We start from the raw sequence: 18716 nt of genomic DNA on the forward strand, positions 1-18716 counted from the left end.
CAGTTGAACCAAAACTTCCTTTTTGCAGAAACAAAGTATCTGAAAAATGTCAGCATTGTTTTTCTACAATGGTCTTCCTCTAATCAAAAACAAGAAGCAATTAAAGAAGGTATATTCAGCTGACTCATCCACTCTGTACCCTTACGCCGCTCCATTATTGGCAATGAATACCAGCAAAACACAAATGATTTTTGACATAATAATTTCTTTTCGCAGCTTTTAAGGCAAAACATTTCTGTGAGAGCTATAAGAGTTAGGTTTTCCCAATCCACTGAATTAGAAGAAAATACTATTGACTTCTTGATGATTATACTCCTCTCAGGGTGACAGAGAGGCAAGCAGGATCACCCAAATTCCTTGCCTCATCTTCAAGGAAGCCGCTGTTCCACAAAAAAACTGTGAACCTCTTAGCATCTGAAGCCATCTGGAATGGGCAAACGTTTTCTGAAAAGAGCAACTAGGTAATAGATACTGTAGGATCTGAGGTCCATATGGCATCTGTCCCAACTATTCGGTTCTGCCACTACAGTGAGAAAGCAGCTATAGACAAAACAAGCAAAGCTTTATTTGTAAAATCAGGAGGCTGGCCAAATTTGACCCAGTTATAGTTATCGCACCCTGGGTAAAGAGAAAAGCACAGAGATGACTCAGACAGTGTGGATTCCAGTTCCAGCTCTCCATGCACCAGCTGTACCTCTGCATTGAAATGTCCTCACCCTTCGAACTGAGATCATTATCTATTAGGTTAAAAGAGATAAAGAATGCAGAAGTGCTTTGTATGTGTGTAGATCCTATGCAAACAAAGGAACTGTGGAATGATTTCTGACAGCTCAAGTGGTCTTTCCCTACCATTTTATTTAGGAGAGAAAACCCCTGCTTCTGCCTCTTGAGATGTAACAGTCACAGGAAAATCCCACATCATAGAGGAAATGCCTGTCCTCCCACTGCTGCCCCACACCAAAGACAGGAAGAACCAGCTCACTCAGGACTTTGTTTTTAATCCCATGAAATGAATCCCTTCACCAAGTTAAAGAAATACTCCCAAAAGAGAGAGTGGTTTTTTAAAGGTACTTAGAGTAAGATTGTTGGGGTCACTGTCTTTGAACAGAAGGGGCTGAGGTACCTGTTTTCTATACAGACAAAGCTACAGAGTAATTTTATATTGCAGAACCACTTGCTATGCAGTGATACAACAAATGATTTGGGGCAGGAATATACTAGGTCCTAAAGATCACCTACTGCCACTGGGTAACTTGTCCTGGTGGTGGTGGTTTGCGGGGAGAAGGCCTTCTCTTTTTTGCATGTTCTCCTTACTCTTGCCTGGGAAGCAATCTAGTAGGAGACTAATCTCTTACTTAGCCACCACTACATTTACGAATTACTCTTTGCCTGAGAACTATCCCAAGAGATGAGCAAAAAGATAGAAAATGAGCCTATTCAGATTTTGTTTTATTTTGTTGAAATTTGGTTCTTATTTCAAAGTTAGTCCACTGAAAAATTGTCTAAAATATGCTATTCTTAAGCAATGATGAATATGTTAAAGACTGTCTGTTAAAGTCATCTTTGACTTTTCAAAGTTTCCAATAGAACAAATAAACCCCATATTTTATAAAAAGGGAGGATTGGTTCCTGCTAGTGAGAAATAAATACATGCAAGCATACACACATACAAACTCACACACAAATAGGCAGGCAGGCAGCTTATAAAATTGTTTTCACAGAAAAATACTTCATTGACTATTTGAACTAGAGTTCTAACAGAAATATAAATTAATGCAAAGTGTAAATATAACATAATAAATATTTTAAAATAAGCATGCTATAAATTATAACAACAACAATAGCTGATTTATAGACTCTTGAGTGACATTTTGCATGGGTCATCTCCTTTTAAGAATTACAGGATTTTAGGAATATGTGCATTACCTCATAGCAATGGAAGCCCTTGGTTTTACTTTTAAAAAACGGTTTTGTACGGCCTTTGGGGAATTGTGGTTACTGTTTTTAAATCTTACTATTTTCTAGTCACACTCTAGCCAGGTAAATATAACAGGTAAAGCAAGTTCATCTCCTGGTAAGTACTGTTGTGCAATGGAGCCCACCTTGTCTGGAAACACCAGCACAGTGAATTGAGAGGGCTTCCAATGCTCTGTCTCTGACAATTTAGTAAGCAGGAAGTCCCTGAGGGCACACACCAGCTCAACATTGGCAGGAGGCACTGATCATCAACTAAGTTGAGCTAAGATGGTATTTCCCTGCAATCTAAGGAGAAAGGAAATAGTTAATTTCACTGGCTGTGAAGGTCCAAGTGGATGGCCAAAGACGATATTAAATGAGCTAATGCACTGGCTTCTGGTCCAAGTGGAAACCCACGACCTTTTTTCTTATGAGGAAGACAGTGAGACAGGCTTTAGATCTTTGGAACAAGACAAAGCCAGTGTGTGAACAGACAGGAATGAGGGAAGTTCCTGACTAAAGTTACCTTCACCATTGGAAGTTGTCAGGTGGGAATGCTTGAAACAAGCACTGTTGGCCTCAGAAGATAGGGAGGCAGCCAAAACCTTGGAGCTTGTAGACAGAAACGTCTCTGGAGAACATCCTGGGAGCATGGCCTGCCCTTGTGTCAAGTTAAAAGAAAAGTCACTGTTGTTTTCACCAGAGCTTCCCGTGGAGCCCACCGTGTTCTTCCACAATGATGTCTCCACAATGGAGTTCTCAAGAGACGAAGGTAAAGTGCCCAAGGAGGAACCGGCATCCCCCACAAAGTTGCTGCCACTGTTGCCCACTGTTGGCCCCTGAAAGGGTAAATCCTGCAGCTGCTGCTGCACTCCCTGGGGGTTGATCCAGCCAGCTTTGTGTCTCATGAACCTGATGTCTGATGGGCAAGGGGGGTAGTCAGTGTCCAGGAAGCCAGGTGAACCATTAATGTCACCAGAGTCATCACTGAACCCTTCCCAGGAGTCCACAGGAGAATCCTGCTGGCCTGAAGACTGTGACACCATCTTTCCAGGCTTAGGGCTGATGTGAATTCCGTTGTCCTACTAGATCAGGGTCTTGAACTCTGTGGTCAGCAGGAAGGCTGGGAAGCTTATCTGCAATGAGCAACAATCATTTAAGATAAATTAGGGCTCAATCATATTTTAAACCCCAAATTCTGTTGAGATATATATATATAAATAAAGTTTGTGCTGCGCCCTAAACAACACACTAAATCCATTTGGATCTATAAGTCAAAAAAAAAAAAATTCAGTCATAAACTAGCAGCAAACATGGGGGTAAGAAAGGGTTTTCAAAGCATAAATATAATTGAAGATTGTTTTTATTATAAGGATAAAGTCATATAAGGGCACTACTGATAAAACAGATCAAAATGTAAAGCAGTCATGCATTATTTCAATGAAAGTAAATGTCAAACCCAAAATGGGAATATTATCTGGAAGTAAAGACAAATTTTCATAGTTTCTTATTTTTATTTAATTTGTATTTGTATTTCAACAAAGTAGGCAACGGCATGTGAGACTAAGAACAATCAGTAGCACAAAAACTTTGTTTCATGTAACTTATATTGGCATATAATATAACAGCAACAAAAAGTTATGATTAGGTTATCATATCAGAAGAACACAGTGCAAATCTAGAATCTATCTAATCTATTGGTCTACTCACTTTAAGCTCAGTTTTAACTTTAGTAAATAAGGTAATGATTAAAATGTCAAGAGCTACACAAATGAAAACCACTCTTTTTACTGTAATTACAGGCCCAGCACCATGTCTTTCTACTGTTCTCCCTCTACCCTTCACATTGTAAAGCTCAAAGCACCCATCAACAGCCAAAGCAAAGTCAGAAAGGGGAAGGCAAGCAGTCTGCGTAGGAGAGTTTTATATAGGGTGGGTACATAGACATGGGATGAGTGTGAGAGTTTGGAGTCATTTTCAGGGCTTTCAATACCATCAATATGTATGTAGATGGTTCCCATATGGATCTCTATTCCTGATCTCCCTTTGAACTCCATGCTAGCCTATCTTATTGCCTGTCTGGCATACGTCCAGTGGGCATTGCAACCTGATACATCCAAAACAGACAGTGATTTCCCTCAAACCTGTTCCTCCCTAGATTGCCCCATCTCAGGAAACATGCTCCTAATAGCTGAAGCTACAAAATCTAGGAGTCACCTCTGATTCGGTGTGTCCCTATCTTTAACCCATTAGCAAGTTTATACCTATAGCTACCATCCTATTCCAAGTCACCATCTTTTTCCACCTGGACCTTCTCTATTTTCCCAATGGTCTCCCTGCTTCTACTCTTTATAATCAAAAGGTATTCAAAGAGATCTTTTTATAAACTTAAATCAGATTCCCTTAAATCTTCCCCTCCCCCAATAAGTGCTCATAAAATCTGAAATAAAATCCAAAATTCTTACCTTGTCTTTACAGCAGACTTCTCTTACTTACCCTTGTCCCAACCATGCAGCAAGCTTCTGAGTCCTACAAGCTCTTACATACCTAATGGTCTAGTCCCTCTGCCCCGAATGCTTTTCCTCCAAACGATCACTCATCTGGCTCCTTCTTGTCTTGTGGCATGCCTTGGTTTATGAATTACTTCCTCAAGAAGCCTTTCCTTACTATCTATCTTAAAGTAGTTCCCCCATTACACCCTATCATATCACCTTGCTTAATTTTCATCATAGGAGTTCTCATTTCTTCATATTTTTTAGCTCCTACTGTCATTTCCCTCCACCCCCTGAGTATAAGTTCCATGAGAGCACAGGCCTTGTCTGTTCTCTGCCAGGTCACAGAGTTGCATGGGACTAAATCAAAATATTGGGACTAAATAAACAAATCCAATGAAGTGGATATAAAATCATGAGCTAGAGAAATAACTTCTGTAATATATACAACTGTTTTATTATGGTGGCAGAATTATTTGTTCAAGGATAGAAGTAAACCCATATTTCCTAAAGATACGAAATTTTCCACACCATGCTTACAAATAGACCAAAAGAAGGTACATATGAAAATTCTATGAAAAATCTTTGCATTTTGTCTATTTGGGGACTTCCACTCTAGGTCATACCTTTGGGAATGATGCAGATATGTTTTTTGGGTTTTTTTTTAACTCATGTCTATTGTTGAATGTATTACAGATGTCCCTCCTTTTTTCCCCCACTGACTCCCTCCTCCCTAATCCCCTCCTGCCTTCTCCACACTATTGTCAGTGTCCATTGGTTATGCATATATGCATAGAAGTTCTTTGGTTTATCTCATCCCCCCCCCCCTTCCCTTTGAGGTTCATCAGTCTAACAACAAATTTGTACTTCTTAATTCCTTCATCTTTTTTACCCATCCCTCCAGCCCCCACCCATCTGGCAAGCAACAAAAAGTTTTCTGTATCTGTGAGTCTGTTTCTGTTCTGCTTGCTCATTTTGTTTGTAGATTCAATTGTTGATAGATATATATTAATTGCCATTTTATTGTTCATAATTTTCTTCTTCTCCTTCAAGAAGACCCTTCAACATTTCATATAATACTGGTTTGATGGTTATGAACTCCTTTAGCTTTTTCTTGTCTGGGAAACTCTTGATATGTCCATCAATTCTAAATGATAGCTTTGGGGGATAGAGTAATTATGGTTGTAAGTCATTGCTTTTTATCCCCTTGAATAACTCTTGCCATTCCTTTCTGGCCTGCAAAGTCTCTTTTGAGAAATCTGCTGACAATCTGATGGGAGCTCCTTTGTAGATAGCAAACTGCTTTGCTTTTGCTGCTTTTAAGATTCTCTCTTTGTCTTTAACCTTTGGCATTTTGATGATGATGTGGCTTGGTGGGGACCTCTTTGAGTTCATCTTGTTTGGGACTCTCTGTGTTTCCTGGATTTGTATGTCTCTTTCCTTCACCAAGTTAAGAAACTTTTCTGTCATTATTTTTTTAAATAGGTTTTCAATTTCTTGTACGCTCTCTTCTCCTTCTGGCACTCCTATGATGTGAATGTTGGCACACTTGAAGTTGTCCTAGAGGCTCCTTACACTGTCTTCATTTTTTTTTTTGGATGCTTTTTTCTTTTTGCTGTTCTGATTGGGTGTTTTTTGCTTCCTTATATTCCAAATTGATGGTTTGCTTCTTGGCTGATGCAGATATGTTTATATGCCATCCTGAAACCACTGCACAATCTCCAAAACATCACAGAACGTGGTGATAACTGGCAGAACTTGCTATCCTGAAGTGGTTCATCTTCCTTCTCCTCACCTCTTACCTTGTATACAAAGTAAGAAGTACAAAGAGATACAAATCTTACTTCATATCCCAATTTCTCTTTGTTCTACATCTTTTTCTCTTCAATAATTTTTGGTGTTATAATTACACAAGAAAACCAAGACTATGGGGTTTTTTTGTGTTTTTTTTTTGGTTTTTTTTTTTCTTTATTGATTTTAGAAAGAGGAAGGGAGAGGGAGAGAGAGATCAAAACATCAATGAGAGAGAACATTAATTGGCCACCTCCTGCATGCCCCCCACCAGGGATCAGGCCCACAACCTGGGCATGTGCCCAGACTGGGACTTGAACCAGTGACCTCTTAGTGCATGGATTGACGCTCAACCACTGAGCCACACTAACCAGGCATGACTATGTTTTTATAAGATGCCAAAAACACAGAAGTCTAGAGCAAAAAGTGAAGTACTCTGATTGCACCAAGCACCACCAACCCTAATTCATTCCCAGACATAACATTTTTAACAATTTTATTCCTCCCAGACCTTTTTCTATGAGTTGACTTACATATGTCAGGTCAGAAGATATGCTTTGTTTTCTTTTCTATACATACACATGGGATGATACTGGGCATATTCTATAACTTCCCTTTCTTTTCTCTCAATACTATGCCTTGAGGGTGTATATCATATCATTCTTCTTAACCATCTTACCACTTTCTACAGTATAAATGCATCATTGTTTACTTAGTCTCCCACTGATGGAAATTTATTTTTAGTTTTCACTACTGAAAAACATACAGCAATGAACATCTTGGGTAATATTGCTTCTTGTTGACTTTCTTTTACTAGATCTTTTCTCTTACTAGTTCCAATTTTAATTCATTTTTCTCTCAGTTTGCTATACTTCATATCTATTTTTGTGTGTGGGAGATGATTAATGTGAAATCATATGAAAAATACAAAGCCTCAAACAAATATTAAGTAATAGTGATCCCTGTGTTTTTTACAAACAGACTAAAATCAATAATTCAAAAAAAATGATGCTATTTAAGAACCTCTCAGGTGCAGAATTGACTTAACTGCCTTGAGCAAAACCAGACTTCCTTAGAAAAAGTAATTTTCAGAAGCAGGTGGTTGCTTCACTTCCTTAAGGAATATGTTCTTGCTTCACACAAATAACCAGCAGGTGCTGGCTTTTTCCATCTTATAAAATGAGAACCTTTGAGGGCTAAAATAGGCCCACAGGGCTCCAAAGCTATGTCTAAGGTCACAGCTGGGTAGTGGCAGAGAGAGGATGACAAGCCAGATTGGACACTCATTAAGGAACATGAGTTTGTCTGAGAGACAGATTGATACAGAGGGGAGAGCAATGATTGGAAACAAAGTACAGGCCCTACTGATAAGAGGTCAACATCTTCATTTCTTGATCTTCAGATAATCCATAAGGTGCCATCATATAGTTGCTTGCTGTGTTGCTTGCTTCCGCGTTGCTTGAAGTCTGTTAGTTATTCAATTAGACAAACATTTATTAATCATCTACTACATGACTGGCATTGTTTTTGTTTTGGTAGCACTGGGGTAACATTGGTGACTAAAATAGGCTTCCTGCATTCCAGTTGTTTACATTCTGGTAGAGGAAGAGTGAGACTAAACTAACATTCATATACTCCAACAACTGATAGGCAGTAGGCAATGTGGATGGAAACAATTCTTGGCATCTTCTGAGTGCTTCCTACTGTCATAAATGGGGTCCTTTGACTAAAAGATGGGTAGGTACAAAGATAAAATAAATTTACAAAAACATTTTAAAGGTAGAGAAATCAAGTTGCAAAGCTTACCGTCATTTCAGGCAGCAGCAAAGGCCCTAGAGGCAAAGAGAGACCCCAGCCAAGTCATTCTAGATGGGTTCCTGCTCATCAGTCAGTGGTCCTATCAAGAATGACTACATTACTAGGGCCACTGCAGAGCCACAGCATCGGCTGCAAAGATGCAATCTTTTAAAGATGGGTGGGTGATTCAGTTGGGCATGAACTACCATGACCTCTATAGGGACCTCACAAAAGTCTTTCAGACCATAAGTAGCCAGCACTTTATTGGCAGATGAACAATTTTAGCTCCTAATATCCTTGACAATGTTGAAGTCACTCCATGAATGAGCAGATTTAAGATTTGGAATTTTCTCTGCTCCAGCACTACTTACCACAGACATAAATGGGACAATTACAGTAAAGATTCATCTTAAATGTTACTTTCTCAGTGAGGCCTCCCTGGTCACCCTATAAATAAAGGCAACTGTCCCTCCTCCACTTATAGTTCCTCTTCTCCTTTCCAATTATTATTTTTCTTTTGACTCCTTAGAAAATGTAAAATCTCTGAGACCAAGTTTTAAATTTTTTTATTTTGGATATTGCTTTGTTCCCAGAACCTAAAACAGAGGCATATAATAGGTGCTCAATAAATATATTCTGAGTATATGAATGAAAGAATGAACAAATGATCAGTACCTATGTATGGCTATGTTGGTTATTTCTATTGCCTAAGTAAGGAAGTCAAGAAAAGATGTCATCCTTTAGAATAAATTAAAGATCATGAACTAAAATGTCTTCCAACCATTTCCTTACAAATAATATTATAGAATACAAATTATAAACAAGAGTTGAGGGTGAAAGGTAAAATTTATTTTTATCAATTGTATGGTGTCTTCTTACTGAACATGCCTAGCAATAAACCAATACAAGCAAACAAAGAATGAATGATCTTTAACCATAGCATGTGCACTCTTTGGTTAACAGTTCCCCAGAATCTCTTCACCTCTTTTTTTTTTTTTTCTACAATCTCCACCACTTTTTGTAACTGACCACTTCCCTTCATGATTTGACTTTAAACAAAGACTTACATCCTCAAAGATGTTGACAGATTCAAATGATCCCATATCAAACAGAAACCATGAAGATGCTCAATAATATAATGCCACAGCTTCCATAACAGTGGCCAGGAATCGAAGTGAACTGCAATTTCACACAACTGCACCTCGCCCACCACAGCATGTGCTGAACACTCTGTTCTAATAATAAAGCACCAGGAAGGAAGCCTATTGCAATGGTGGCATCACATGTCCTCCTCTACAACCAATTTACCTTTGGCAATGACCCTTAATTTTGAAAGTCTGTTGTCGGAAAAACACAGAGGAAGGGGAGAAAACATTTAAGAGAAATAGGCGGGGTGGAGTGTGAAGGAGAAGGCCCAATGAAGGCAAAGATGAAAGAACACTAGATACTTTGCCTAAAAATACGGCATGGTTGTTCAAGACACATAAATGACTAACTTCCTGTGGTCACAGCATATGTCATGCTTCCCACTCTCACTCTGCACAATGATAACTTGTGATGTTTGAGTTGTATTACGCCTATTTGAGAACTGAAATGGAGACCATTAGGGGACTTGCCCAAAGTCTCACAATTAGTAATTAGCAGAAATAGAGCAAAAACAAAAGTCTGACACCTGATCCAAAGCTCTTTCCACTGGTATATACATATTCCATTTGGACTAAAACTAGCAGAAATTTTTCTATTTTGTTAACAAAGTAATTTAAAAATTTTCCCATCAGATTTGTCACTAACATGATCAAGAACTACACAGCTATTTTTGATTTTATGTTGTTAAAACAATTTTCACCAGAATTTTATAATTAAGCCTGTTTATAAAATAAAAATCTTTGCACATACATCTTCAATACAGAACTACTTATTTCTAATCCTTACAGATGCGCAGCTATTCTAATGCATTATATAATTATAAAGCATTAATAAAAATAGCATTTGTTCTTGCTTTCCAATGAATCATCTTGTATCCTAAAAGTATATACCCTTCACTTTGGAGACCACTGTTTCAGAATGTTCAACTTAGAACCTTACACATAAAAATATAATAACAAGATTTTAAAAGGCATATATGAATATGATTAGATAACTAAGACTTAGAAAAATTATTAATACAAAAATTTATCCAAAGAAAGGGCAGATACCTGCATATGAAAGATGGCTAGATTTCCATGTTTGGGCAAAATAAAAAGGGAAGCCATAATAGAAAACAGTCTGGCAGTTCCTCAGATAGTTCAACATACAGTTATCATTTGACCTAGCAATTTCATTCCTGGGTATACACCCAAGAGAAATAAAAGTATGTGTTTATACAAAAATTTGTACATGATAATGACAGCATTATTCATATATATATGAAATATAATGAACACACACACACTGTCCAGAACAGCCAAATCCATAGAGACAAAATTTATAGAGATTATTGGTTGCTTAGGGCAGGGAGAAGGGGATGGGAAGACAGGAAGAGAAAATGTTCTGAAACCCACTGGGGTAGTGATAGCATGTATCTGTGAATAAACTAAAATCACTGACCTTTACACTTTAACATGGTGAAATGTATGTTATATGAATTCTATCTGAATCTCAATAATGCTGTCAAAAAAAGTGAAATGGGAACAAGTACCCATCTCCCTTCAAAAGAGTCTAAGCAGACTAGAGAGCACTGGTATTTCATAGGTTACAGAGCTCAAAGGAGCACAAGCTGTAAGTCAGGTTCTGAACAAAGGCATTGAAAGTGAAAAGGAGAAATAGAGAATGAGTGAAGGCTGTGGACTTCATAAGAAAGATTCATTTGACTGGACCCCAAGAAGTAATTTATCTTCTGAGATGGACTCCCCATGGTCAACCAAGAGCCCAAATTTTGTGACTAATGAGAGCCTAGGGCCATTTGCTGACAAGGGATTCTCGTGTGCTCTGTATACCAGGAACAGCCTCAGACTGAACTCTCACTTCCAGCATTACCCTGCTTGTTTACACCATCTGAGGCACTATTATAAGGGAGTTCTTGGTTTCCTCTTTTTGACCAAGTGACTAAAGACCTGCCCCATCCAATCAGAACTGCACAATTTGGATGCTCCATTTACATAGAACAGACCTAACCGTGAAGCTGGGCAGGAACTTTGACTATAAAAGACAGCCTCTCCTTTGTCTTGGTGGAATACAATCTAGGTTTCTACATGAATCTGTGTATCCTGGGCTATAGCTCCTTTTGCGCACATAAATGCTTTTTATTCTTTATTACAGTCTAAAGTTAATTTTGGTCTACATAGGAATACTTACTAAATGTGCTAAAATAGATATAGAGAGGCTAGAGGAAGTAGCAGCAAAACTGCCACAACAGAACCATCTAGAAAAAGAAAAGTAAAAACCAAGTGTTGGTAAAGACGATCATCACCATGACAGCTAGCAGTGACTGGGCATGACTGCCAGACCCTATACTAAGGGCTTCAGGCATCCTCCTTCACCTTTAACCCAGCACTGCGAGGGAGGTTCTGCTGATCCCAATTTAAAGGTGGTAAACAAAGTCAATGAAGTTAAGTATGGTGGTTGTTTGAAGAAGTACCTATCTTTTAGAAATACATACAGAGCTGTTCAAAAAATAATTGACATAATTTCTTGAATTTGCTTTAAAATAACACAATGGGAAGTGCTGGTGGTGAATATGGATGAAACACAATAGTTCATATTGATAACTGGTGAAGATGGGAGAAGGATCCAGATGTACTATTCTCTCTACTTTCAAGTTTGAAATTTTCCATAAGAACATTCCCTAAGTTTAAAGAAACAAAAACAATATTTGCTGTATCTGTCTATGTATCCTTAAGTTACTTCTCTGACTTCCTTATCATCAATTCACCTCTACAGTCGTCCCTCACCACTTCATGCTTTGACTTTAGTGGCTTCACTCTATCATAGTTTTTTACAATATATTCATCAAAAAGTTGATCAAGACAATGAAAATGATACAGCATGCTCTCGGTTGTCTGAGTCAATTATACACCCTGTATTACAATTAAAATGAACATTACTGTACATATGGACTGTAGACCTGTGTATTTGAGCACCCCAGGAATCCTTCAACACCAGGTACAACTGCTAGAGTTTGGAACGAATTAACCACGATAAACGAAGGATGACTGTACACTCCTATAGTCCTACGCCCCTCCACCAACCCCTTTCTGCCCTTCTTTACCCCACCCCCATCTTTTTTCAAATGTATTTAGATTGAGATTCATAGCACCATTTTTAAAACTGCATCCCTACAGATATACACTATCTCCATTTACTGTAGCTACTATTTTATTATGCCCTCTTTTTTCCATAGTTCTTATCTTCTGGTATCTTACTCATCATCATCAGTTCATAACTAACACATGTTGCATTTACTATGTGCCTAACACTGTTCTAAATTTTCTATACACACACATTCCCGAACCTAACAACCTGTGAGGTAGACATAACACCATTCATTTTACAGATAAGAAACTGAGGCACAGCTAGTATGTGGGGACAGTTTACACCCAGCTAGTCTTGCTCTCAAGTCTGCAATTCTTTCCACAACAGCACAGGTGTGAAGTCAAGACCTTAAATCTCATGGATCCAAACATCTCTCTAGAATGTCAACTATCACCAAGCACAGAGCAGCTGCTGAGAGTCCAACAATGTCAGTGACACTGACTGACAAGCTTTTCCTTCTCAGCCCAAATATCACAGAGAACAAATCTAAACTAAGAGTAAGCAACTAAAAAAAAAAAAGATTTTATATAGGTTCTAGGACAGTTTAAATGATTTGACAACTGACCCACATTGTTTAAAATATGCATTTATAAATGTTCTTGTCTCCTCATCCACCAGATTTAAAGTGGCCATATATAACAAAAGTGTCTCCTGAGAACAATTTCCAAATAAAGAGAGAAGAGAAAAGTACTATTTCCAGAGAAATAAGGGGGCCAGATTTCCCAGACATAAGTGAGCATGAGGTTCTTGGGGTACCACTAAAATAAGCATTTTCAGAAGCCCCCACAGAAGAATTGAGATGTGGTAAAAGGCTTTATTTGTGTGGAGTTAAATTCCTTGGGTTCTAATGTGCCAGTTCTCTTAACTGAGTTCTGGAAGATGAAGCTGTGGATTCAACAGAACTAGAAATAGGACCAGTGTCCAGAGTTTCCTCCCCATTTTGCAGCCAGGTCCAGATCAGGCATCAGGCCAGATTAGTCCATCAGACCATTGTATCAAGTCCACATGGCTATCAGCCACATGGTAAATGCAGGGCCTGGGAGCCCCACAAGCCAGGATCTGGTGCAGGCAGCAAGAGGGAGAGGAAGAGAAAAAGCCTTCCTTTATTCAGAAGATTGAATATTCAGGTTTCATGCACTTACAGTGGCCACACCTATTCTGGTGTGACTGACAGGTAAATATATACCTTCCGATATCACTCAGAGCTTATTGGGCATATGTCTCAACTGCCTTTGTCCAACCCCTTCCACCATCAATCTGCAGGGGAATAGACCTGGAGAGTGTTAATTTATAGCTTTCTGGCAAAGCTGTATAAAGGGCATGCCTATATTATTTTGTCTGTCTTTCACTCCTTTCCCATTAAATAATAAAATTATTGCAATGACATCGGTACTTTACATATACTTTCAGGACTCATTTGTTTTCTGATCCATTATATTTTGTTAGAATAAAAGAAGGTAGAAAGAAAAGTGTAAGAATAAAAATAAAAACTCCACCCTCCAATTTTCATCACCTGAAATCAACTAGAGAAAAGCACCTGCTGGCTGGAGGTGCTTTTCAATGTTACCTATGAAGGGGAGGAGAGTTTGACATCCCAAAATATGCCTCTTTGGGATATTGATCATTTTAGACTGGTTAAATTCAAGAAACCACAGACATGAGAGAAGCTTTGAAAACCAAGCAGAAATTAGTTACCCTTTGTAAAAGGTCATTTATCTAAAGATATTTGTAAGGGAAATCTCAATTTCCCAAAGTGTTTCTCTCACTGTGCCAGGAAGCAGAGGCTACATAAATCTCTAGAAAAGGTTACTGATGAAGAAAGCATGGACATAAATCTGCATAACAATCTTACCCTTGTTTGCTGTGCTATTCCTGTAATCTCCTATAACTGACTCTTTACTCCCAACATCTTTTGTCTTTAGCTGAAAGTGGTATTAAAGGTGGTGGCTTCTGACATTTTGATAAGTTACTCTATTTTCCTGGGTCTGTCCTGTCTACACAGGAGGTAGACATGTTATTAAACTTTAAGTTATTTTTCTCCTGCTAACCTGTCTCATGTCAATTTGACTATTAAACCAGCCAAAAGAACCTAGAAGGGTAGAGGAAAATGTTTCCTCCTTGACAACTGCAAAACAAATAAAAATAAATAAAAAATAAAAACCTTTCAGGTTTAATATATATTTATCTCTTTTAATAAATGTAGGGCAAAGGATCCAAGAACAGAATTAAAGTTATTTTAGGGAAAAAACAAAAACACACAACAATTTTCAAACCTAACTGTTAGCAAATCACACAAAGTGTATAGCTAATTTTGTAACTGTGCATAAATTTCCTTTCTTCAATGTGACCTTTTCTCCTTTCTTTCTTCTTGATTCAAAATGGCCTCATCCAGCCTAGGAGCCCCATGATTCAGCTGCCTCCCTCTTTCCTTTCTTGTCTACTCCCTTAATCATTAAGCCCTTAGCACGTCAGATTCCGGTCAGTATCCAACAGTCTTAGAAACAAAGGCTCAGGTCTGTTGACCACGTAGACCGAGTTTCAGTCAAACTAAAGATAATATCTAGGCCTCAGTTGTGTTTCAGCCTCAGACTCAGAAAGGTGGAATGACCCTAACCAAGCACATTCTTGCTGAGCCAGACAGAACCACCTCATGGCTGACATTAGGACCAAACGCAATGATCAACTGGCTCTGACCTATTAGTAGAGCCCATGACCCTAACTCCTTTAGTCATCATGATTAATGATTTTTCCTCTGTATAACTCATCTCCTGGAAACCATTGAGGAGCCAGGTCTTGTGTCTCCCAGGTTGGTGCCATTTCCTCAAATAAACCTTACTTTCTTCATTGAAAACTCCTGTTCCATTTTATTGGCCTTTGCTGTGTGCAGGCAAACAAACCAGTTAAGTTTAGTAACAATTTCAGCTTCTATTTATTTGCCATTTGCCAGCCTAACGTTACAAATGACAAAAATACTTGACTAAAACATTTTTATCTCTGTGAATTATTTCACTTCCAAAGTTCACACTTCTAGTGAGAATTAAAGCATTCATTTAATAGAGGATCATAATCATCATTTTGTGGATGAAAAAAATTGAGGGCCAGAAAAGTAAAGACAACACAGCAACGCAATGGCATTCTCGGGGTCCAAATTGTGGAACCCTGTTCCAGAGCCTTTAGTGACACCTCTCATGCCACCCCTATGTGTGGGATTAAACACAGTACAGAAGTTAAAAAAAAAAAAAGAATCCCAAATTTAATTTTTATACCAATCTGAGAGAAATTACTTACTAGCTGTGTCATGTTGGGCAAGGCTCTCTGTGCTTCAGTTTCTTCACAGGATTATTGTGAGAACTAAGTGAACTGTAACATGCCTATCTCAGTCTGACACACACAATATACTATAAAAATTAGCTTTATTATCACCATCAGCATGATTTCATAAAGACTTACAGTTCAGTTTAAGTCAGCACAATTAAGGAGATGTAGTTTTATTTTTCAACCTCTTCACTGAGTTATCCTTCAATTCCTGTTTGTTAATTAAAATGGAAAAAAATCAGAAGTCTTACTTGGAATAATGGTAAAATACAATATGACACACTGGTGCTAGCATCACTCATGTTTATAATCTCTGGTAGACTGCACATGCTTATCTAAAAATAATTGCTTAATTTTACCAGTAACACATCCAACCAGGTGACTCTCTCCTTTCTGTATGAATCTAAATTTAGCGATGAGGGAAACTCTTCAAATTTGTCAATGTTATTACTACTTGTATTCATTCAGGTGGGGGAGATAGATGTACTCTTTCTGAGGCTCTTATCTACCTCTAAGACCATTCAAACGAAAATGTTATTTTTGGATATTTATCCTTGGCTCTGACAGAATCTTCCATGTCATAAATCAAGAACTCCAACTTCAGAAAGCAAACGATGTTTTTGGAGTTAAACAGATCTCATGAACAACATGTCTAATCAAGTCTAACTCCCCAGAGGCCACAACTCAGTTTTCATCTCGGTTCCTAGCAGCTCCCCCACTTTGTACAGGCCCTAAAGAAGCTGATGAAAAAAGGCAAAGTTCGTGTCCCCGATGACACGCAGTGATGGGCCGTCTCACATGGTAGCGCAGTGAAGAGGAACTTCAGAGACTGAGAAACAGGCACTTCCAGCCACTCTGGACAGGTAACCTGGGAAACTCCAGCACTGCCGGGAAGCTGCTGCGTTAACTCTGTGTCCCTAACAAGGTTCTGCTGGTGGCCAGAAAGAAGGTGTGGACAGCAATGCGGTGATACCTTATTTGCAGAGATCACACTTTATACTTTTCAAAACACTACCCTTCCTCCAGCTATGTTCCAAACCACCCACTGAGGTAAGCAAGTCATCCTCCTCCCGCTTCTCAAAACAGCAACTGAAGTTCTAGATAGAGCAAACTGAAGTTCACTGCTATTCGGCCTTAGGAAAGAGTCAGACTCAAGTTTCCCTACTCCCTCGGTTCTTCGCACTGTCCCACCATACCTTCAACTAGAAGATCCTTCCAAATTCCACTGTAATAGCACAGTAAGGGCAGCTCCTGAATATACCCTTTCCTTTGAGTCTTAATTCCTATTAGGGCTAAGTAACTGCGCCTCTGAAAGTTCTCCACACTCTTTAAACTGACCATCAATTTCGCGGGGGGTCTGCAGTAAACCCCACCCCGCCGCCAGGTCGCGGCCAGGTGGGCAGGTAAGGATAAAGCGCCGCAGTTCCACCTCTCCCCAGCAATCTCAGCAGGTGCGCTCGGAGCGGCGGGGCGGTTTCGGGCTGCAGCCGAGCTTGGTTAAATTCGGGAGGGGGTCCGCCGCGGGCGTTCAGTCTGAGTGCGGACTTTGGAGGAACCGAGAAAAGCCAGCGAGTCCGAAACACGGCGCCTGGAACCACGCAGGGCGCAAGCTTTGTGCTGACAGTCATCCTGCGCAAAAGTGCCTTGAGGTGCTGCTCTGGCCCTTCCGGACCCAAGCCCAGCAGAGTCGCCCTCCCTCGCAAGTGAACGCCATAAAAACACGCCACCCCTGCAGAGGAGCCTCTTCCTACCCTCTCCAAAGGCCCTCAGAACTGTCCTGACTCACCCTGGGCTACCTCCAGTCTGTGGCGCCTCTCCCCCCCACCCACACCTGTCCAGCCACCTCCCACACCTACCCCATACCTCTGGCTCGTCGCTTGGAACCAGCCCCGCGCGACTCACCGGGAGGTGGAAAGCTGCTCCAGGTGCGCGACGCGTCGGCTCTGCCTGGCGTGGGTCCCGGCAGCGCTGCGAGGACGCGGCGCCCCCGCGGCGCCCCCGCGGCAGAGACAGCAGGACAGAGGGAAGCGGCGCCGGGACGCCGCCACGCCCCTCCCCGGCCCCCCAAATCCGGGCTATCTAGGCAATCCCAGACGCTCCCGCGCGGGCTGCTCACCCGGAGTCGCCGAGGAAAGAGCTGGAAAGAATTTGGGCCCCGGAGTTTCCCATCTCCTCCCCTCACAGCCGGGTCCTCTGCCCTCATCCCTCCCCAGGGCGCAGGACGACCCGGGCTGGGACAGCCGGGAGCAGCTGTGCTGCGCTCTCGCCGTCCTGCCTCCCCAAATCTCGCCCTGCCCGGCTGGGGCCCAGACCGAGCCGCGCGTTCAGAAGTCGAAAGGAGACGAATGTAGAGCCGGCGGACATACACTCCCAGCCCCAAACGCCCGGAGCATCAGCATTTAGTATTTGGTACAATCGCTGGACGTGAAGCGTGATCCTCCTAAGTAATTTGGGTTACCGTCTGCACAGACGTCAACCGGCCCAGCAGGGAACTGTAATTTACCCAGAACAGAGCCACGTTTTTCAGATCTCAGCTGGCTCGGAGCCCCATTCCGAGGACTTCGCTGTCAGTACTGGAACACTGAGCGAGGCTTGGGAATCCCATCACCGCTGTGCCGCGGGGAGCATCCAGATCCGCGGGGTGCTGGGGAGAAGCTGCCAATCAATACAGAAAGTTTCACAAACAGAAACCTAAGCCCCGACTGTTTATCAAGCTGAGCCGCAATGTCCTGCGCCCCGACGGGGTTCCGGGCGCTCCAGCAGCGCCCTCGCCTGTCTTGGGGAAAAGATCTCCAATTACCCAATTATCTGCCTCGCTAACAACGCGCTGGTGAGCCCGTCCGGGTTTGCTTGCAAGAGTCCCTTAAGCTTGGTGAAACCAAACCCTATTGCACTTCCTGTGGTTCCTTAGGTTTGTCTTTTGTCACTTGCACGTTGTGGATTCACATCACAGGTATTTTAGGCTTAATTTGCCTGGTGTCTCCGTGGAACACCACCCTCCCTGACATAGCCTGGCTGAAGAGGTGAAGGAGTGCTGCTTCAGATGAAGACAGCAGGAACCATTTTCACAAAGCC

At 40.7% G+C, this 18716-nt stretch overlaps 1 protein-coding gene across 5 annotated transcripts in view; it reads right to left on the bottom strand.

The window, feature by feature from the left end:
* The window catches only part of RUBCNL (rubicon like autophagy enhancer), a 65034-nt gene extending 46571 nt beyond the window's left edge, over positions 1-18463 (bottom strand). For 3 of the 5 annotated variants that reach the window (XM_036250522.1, XM_036250519.1, XM_036250523.1), the window contains exons 1-2: positions 18145-18463; positions 2483-3092 (exon numbers count right to left, since the gene is read on the bottom strand). In XM_036250522.1, the coding sequence (XP_036106415.1) occupies positions 2483-3002 (520 nt within the window). In that variant the 5' untranslated portion in view covers positions 3003-3092; positions 18145-18463. Of the gene's footprint in view, positions 1-2482; positions 3093-15776; positions 17576-18144 lie in introns of those variants that run through there. The other 2 variants (XM_036250520.1, XM_036250521.1) reach the window with 2 other exon arrangements.
* Positions 18464-18716: the final 253 nt, after the last annotated feature.

This window comes from Molossus molossus, unplaced genomic scaffold (genome assembly GCF_014108415.1).
Source record: "Molossus molossus isolate mMolMol1 unplaced genomic scaffold, mMolMol1.p scaffold_m16_p_9, whole genome shotgun sequence".
Classification (NCBI taxonomy): Eukaryota; Metazoa; Chordata; class Mammalia; order Chiroptera; family Molossidae; genus Molossus; species Molossus molossus.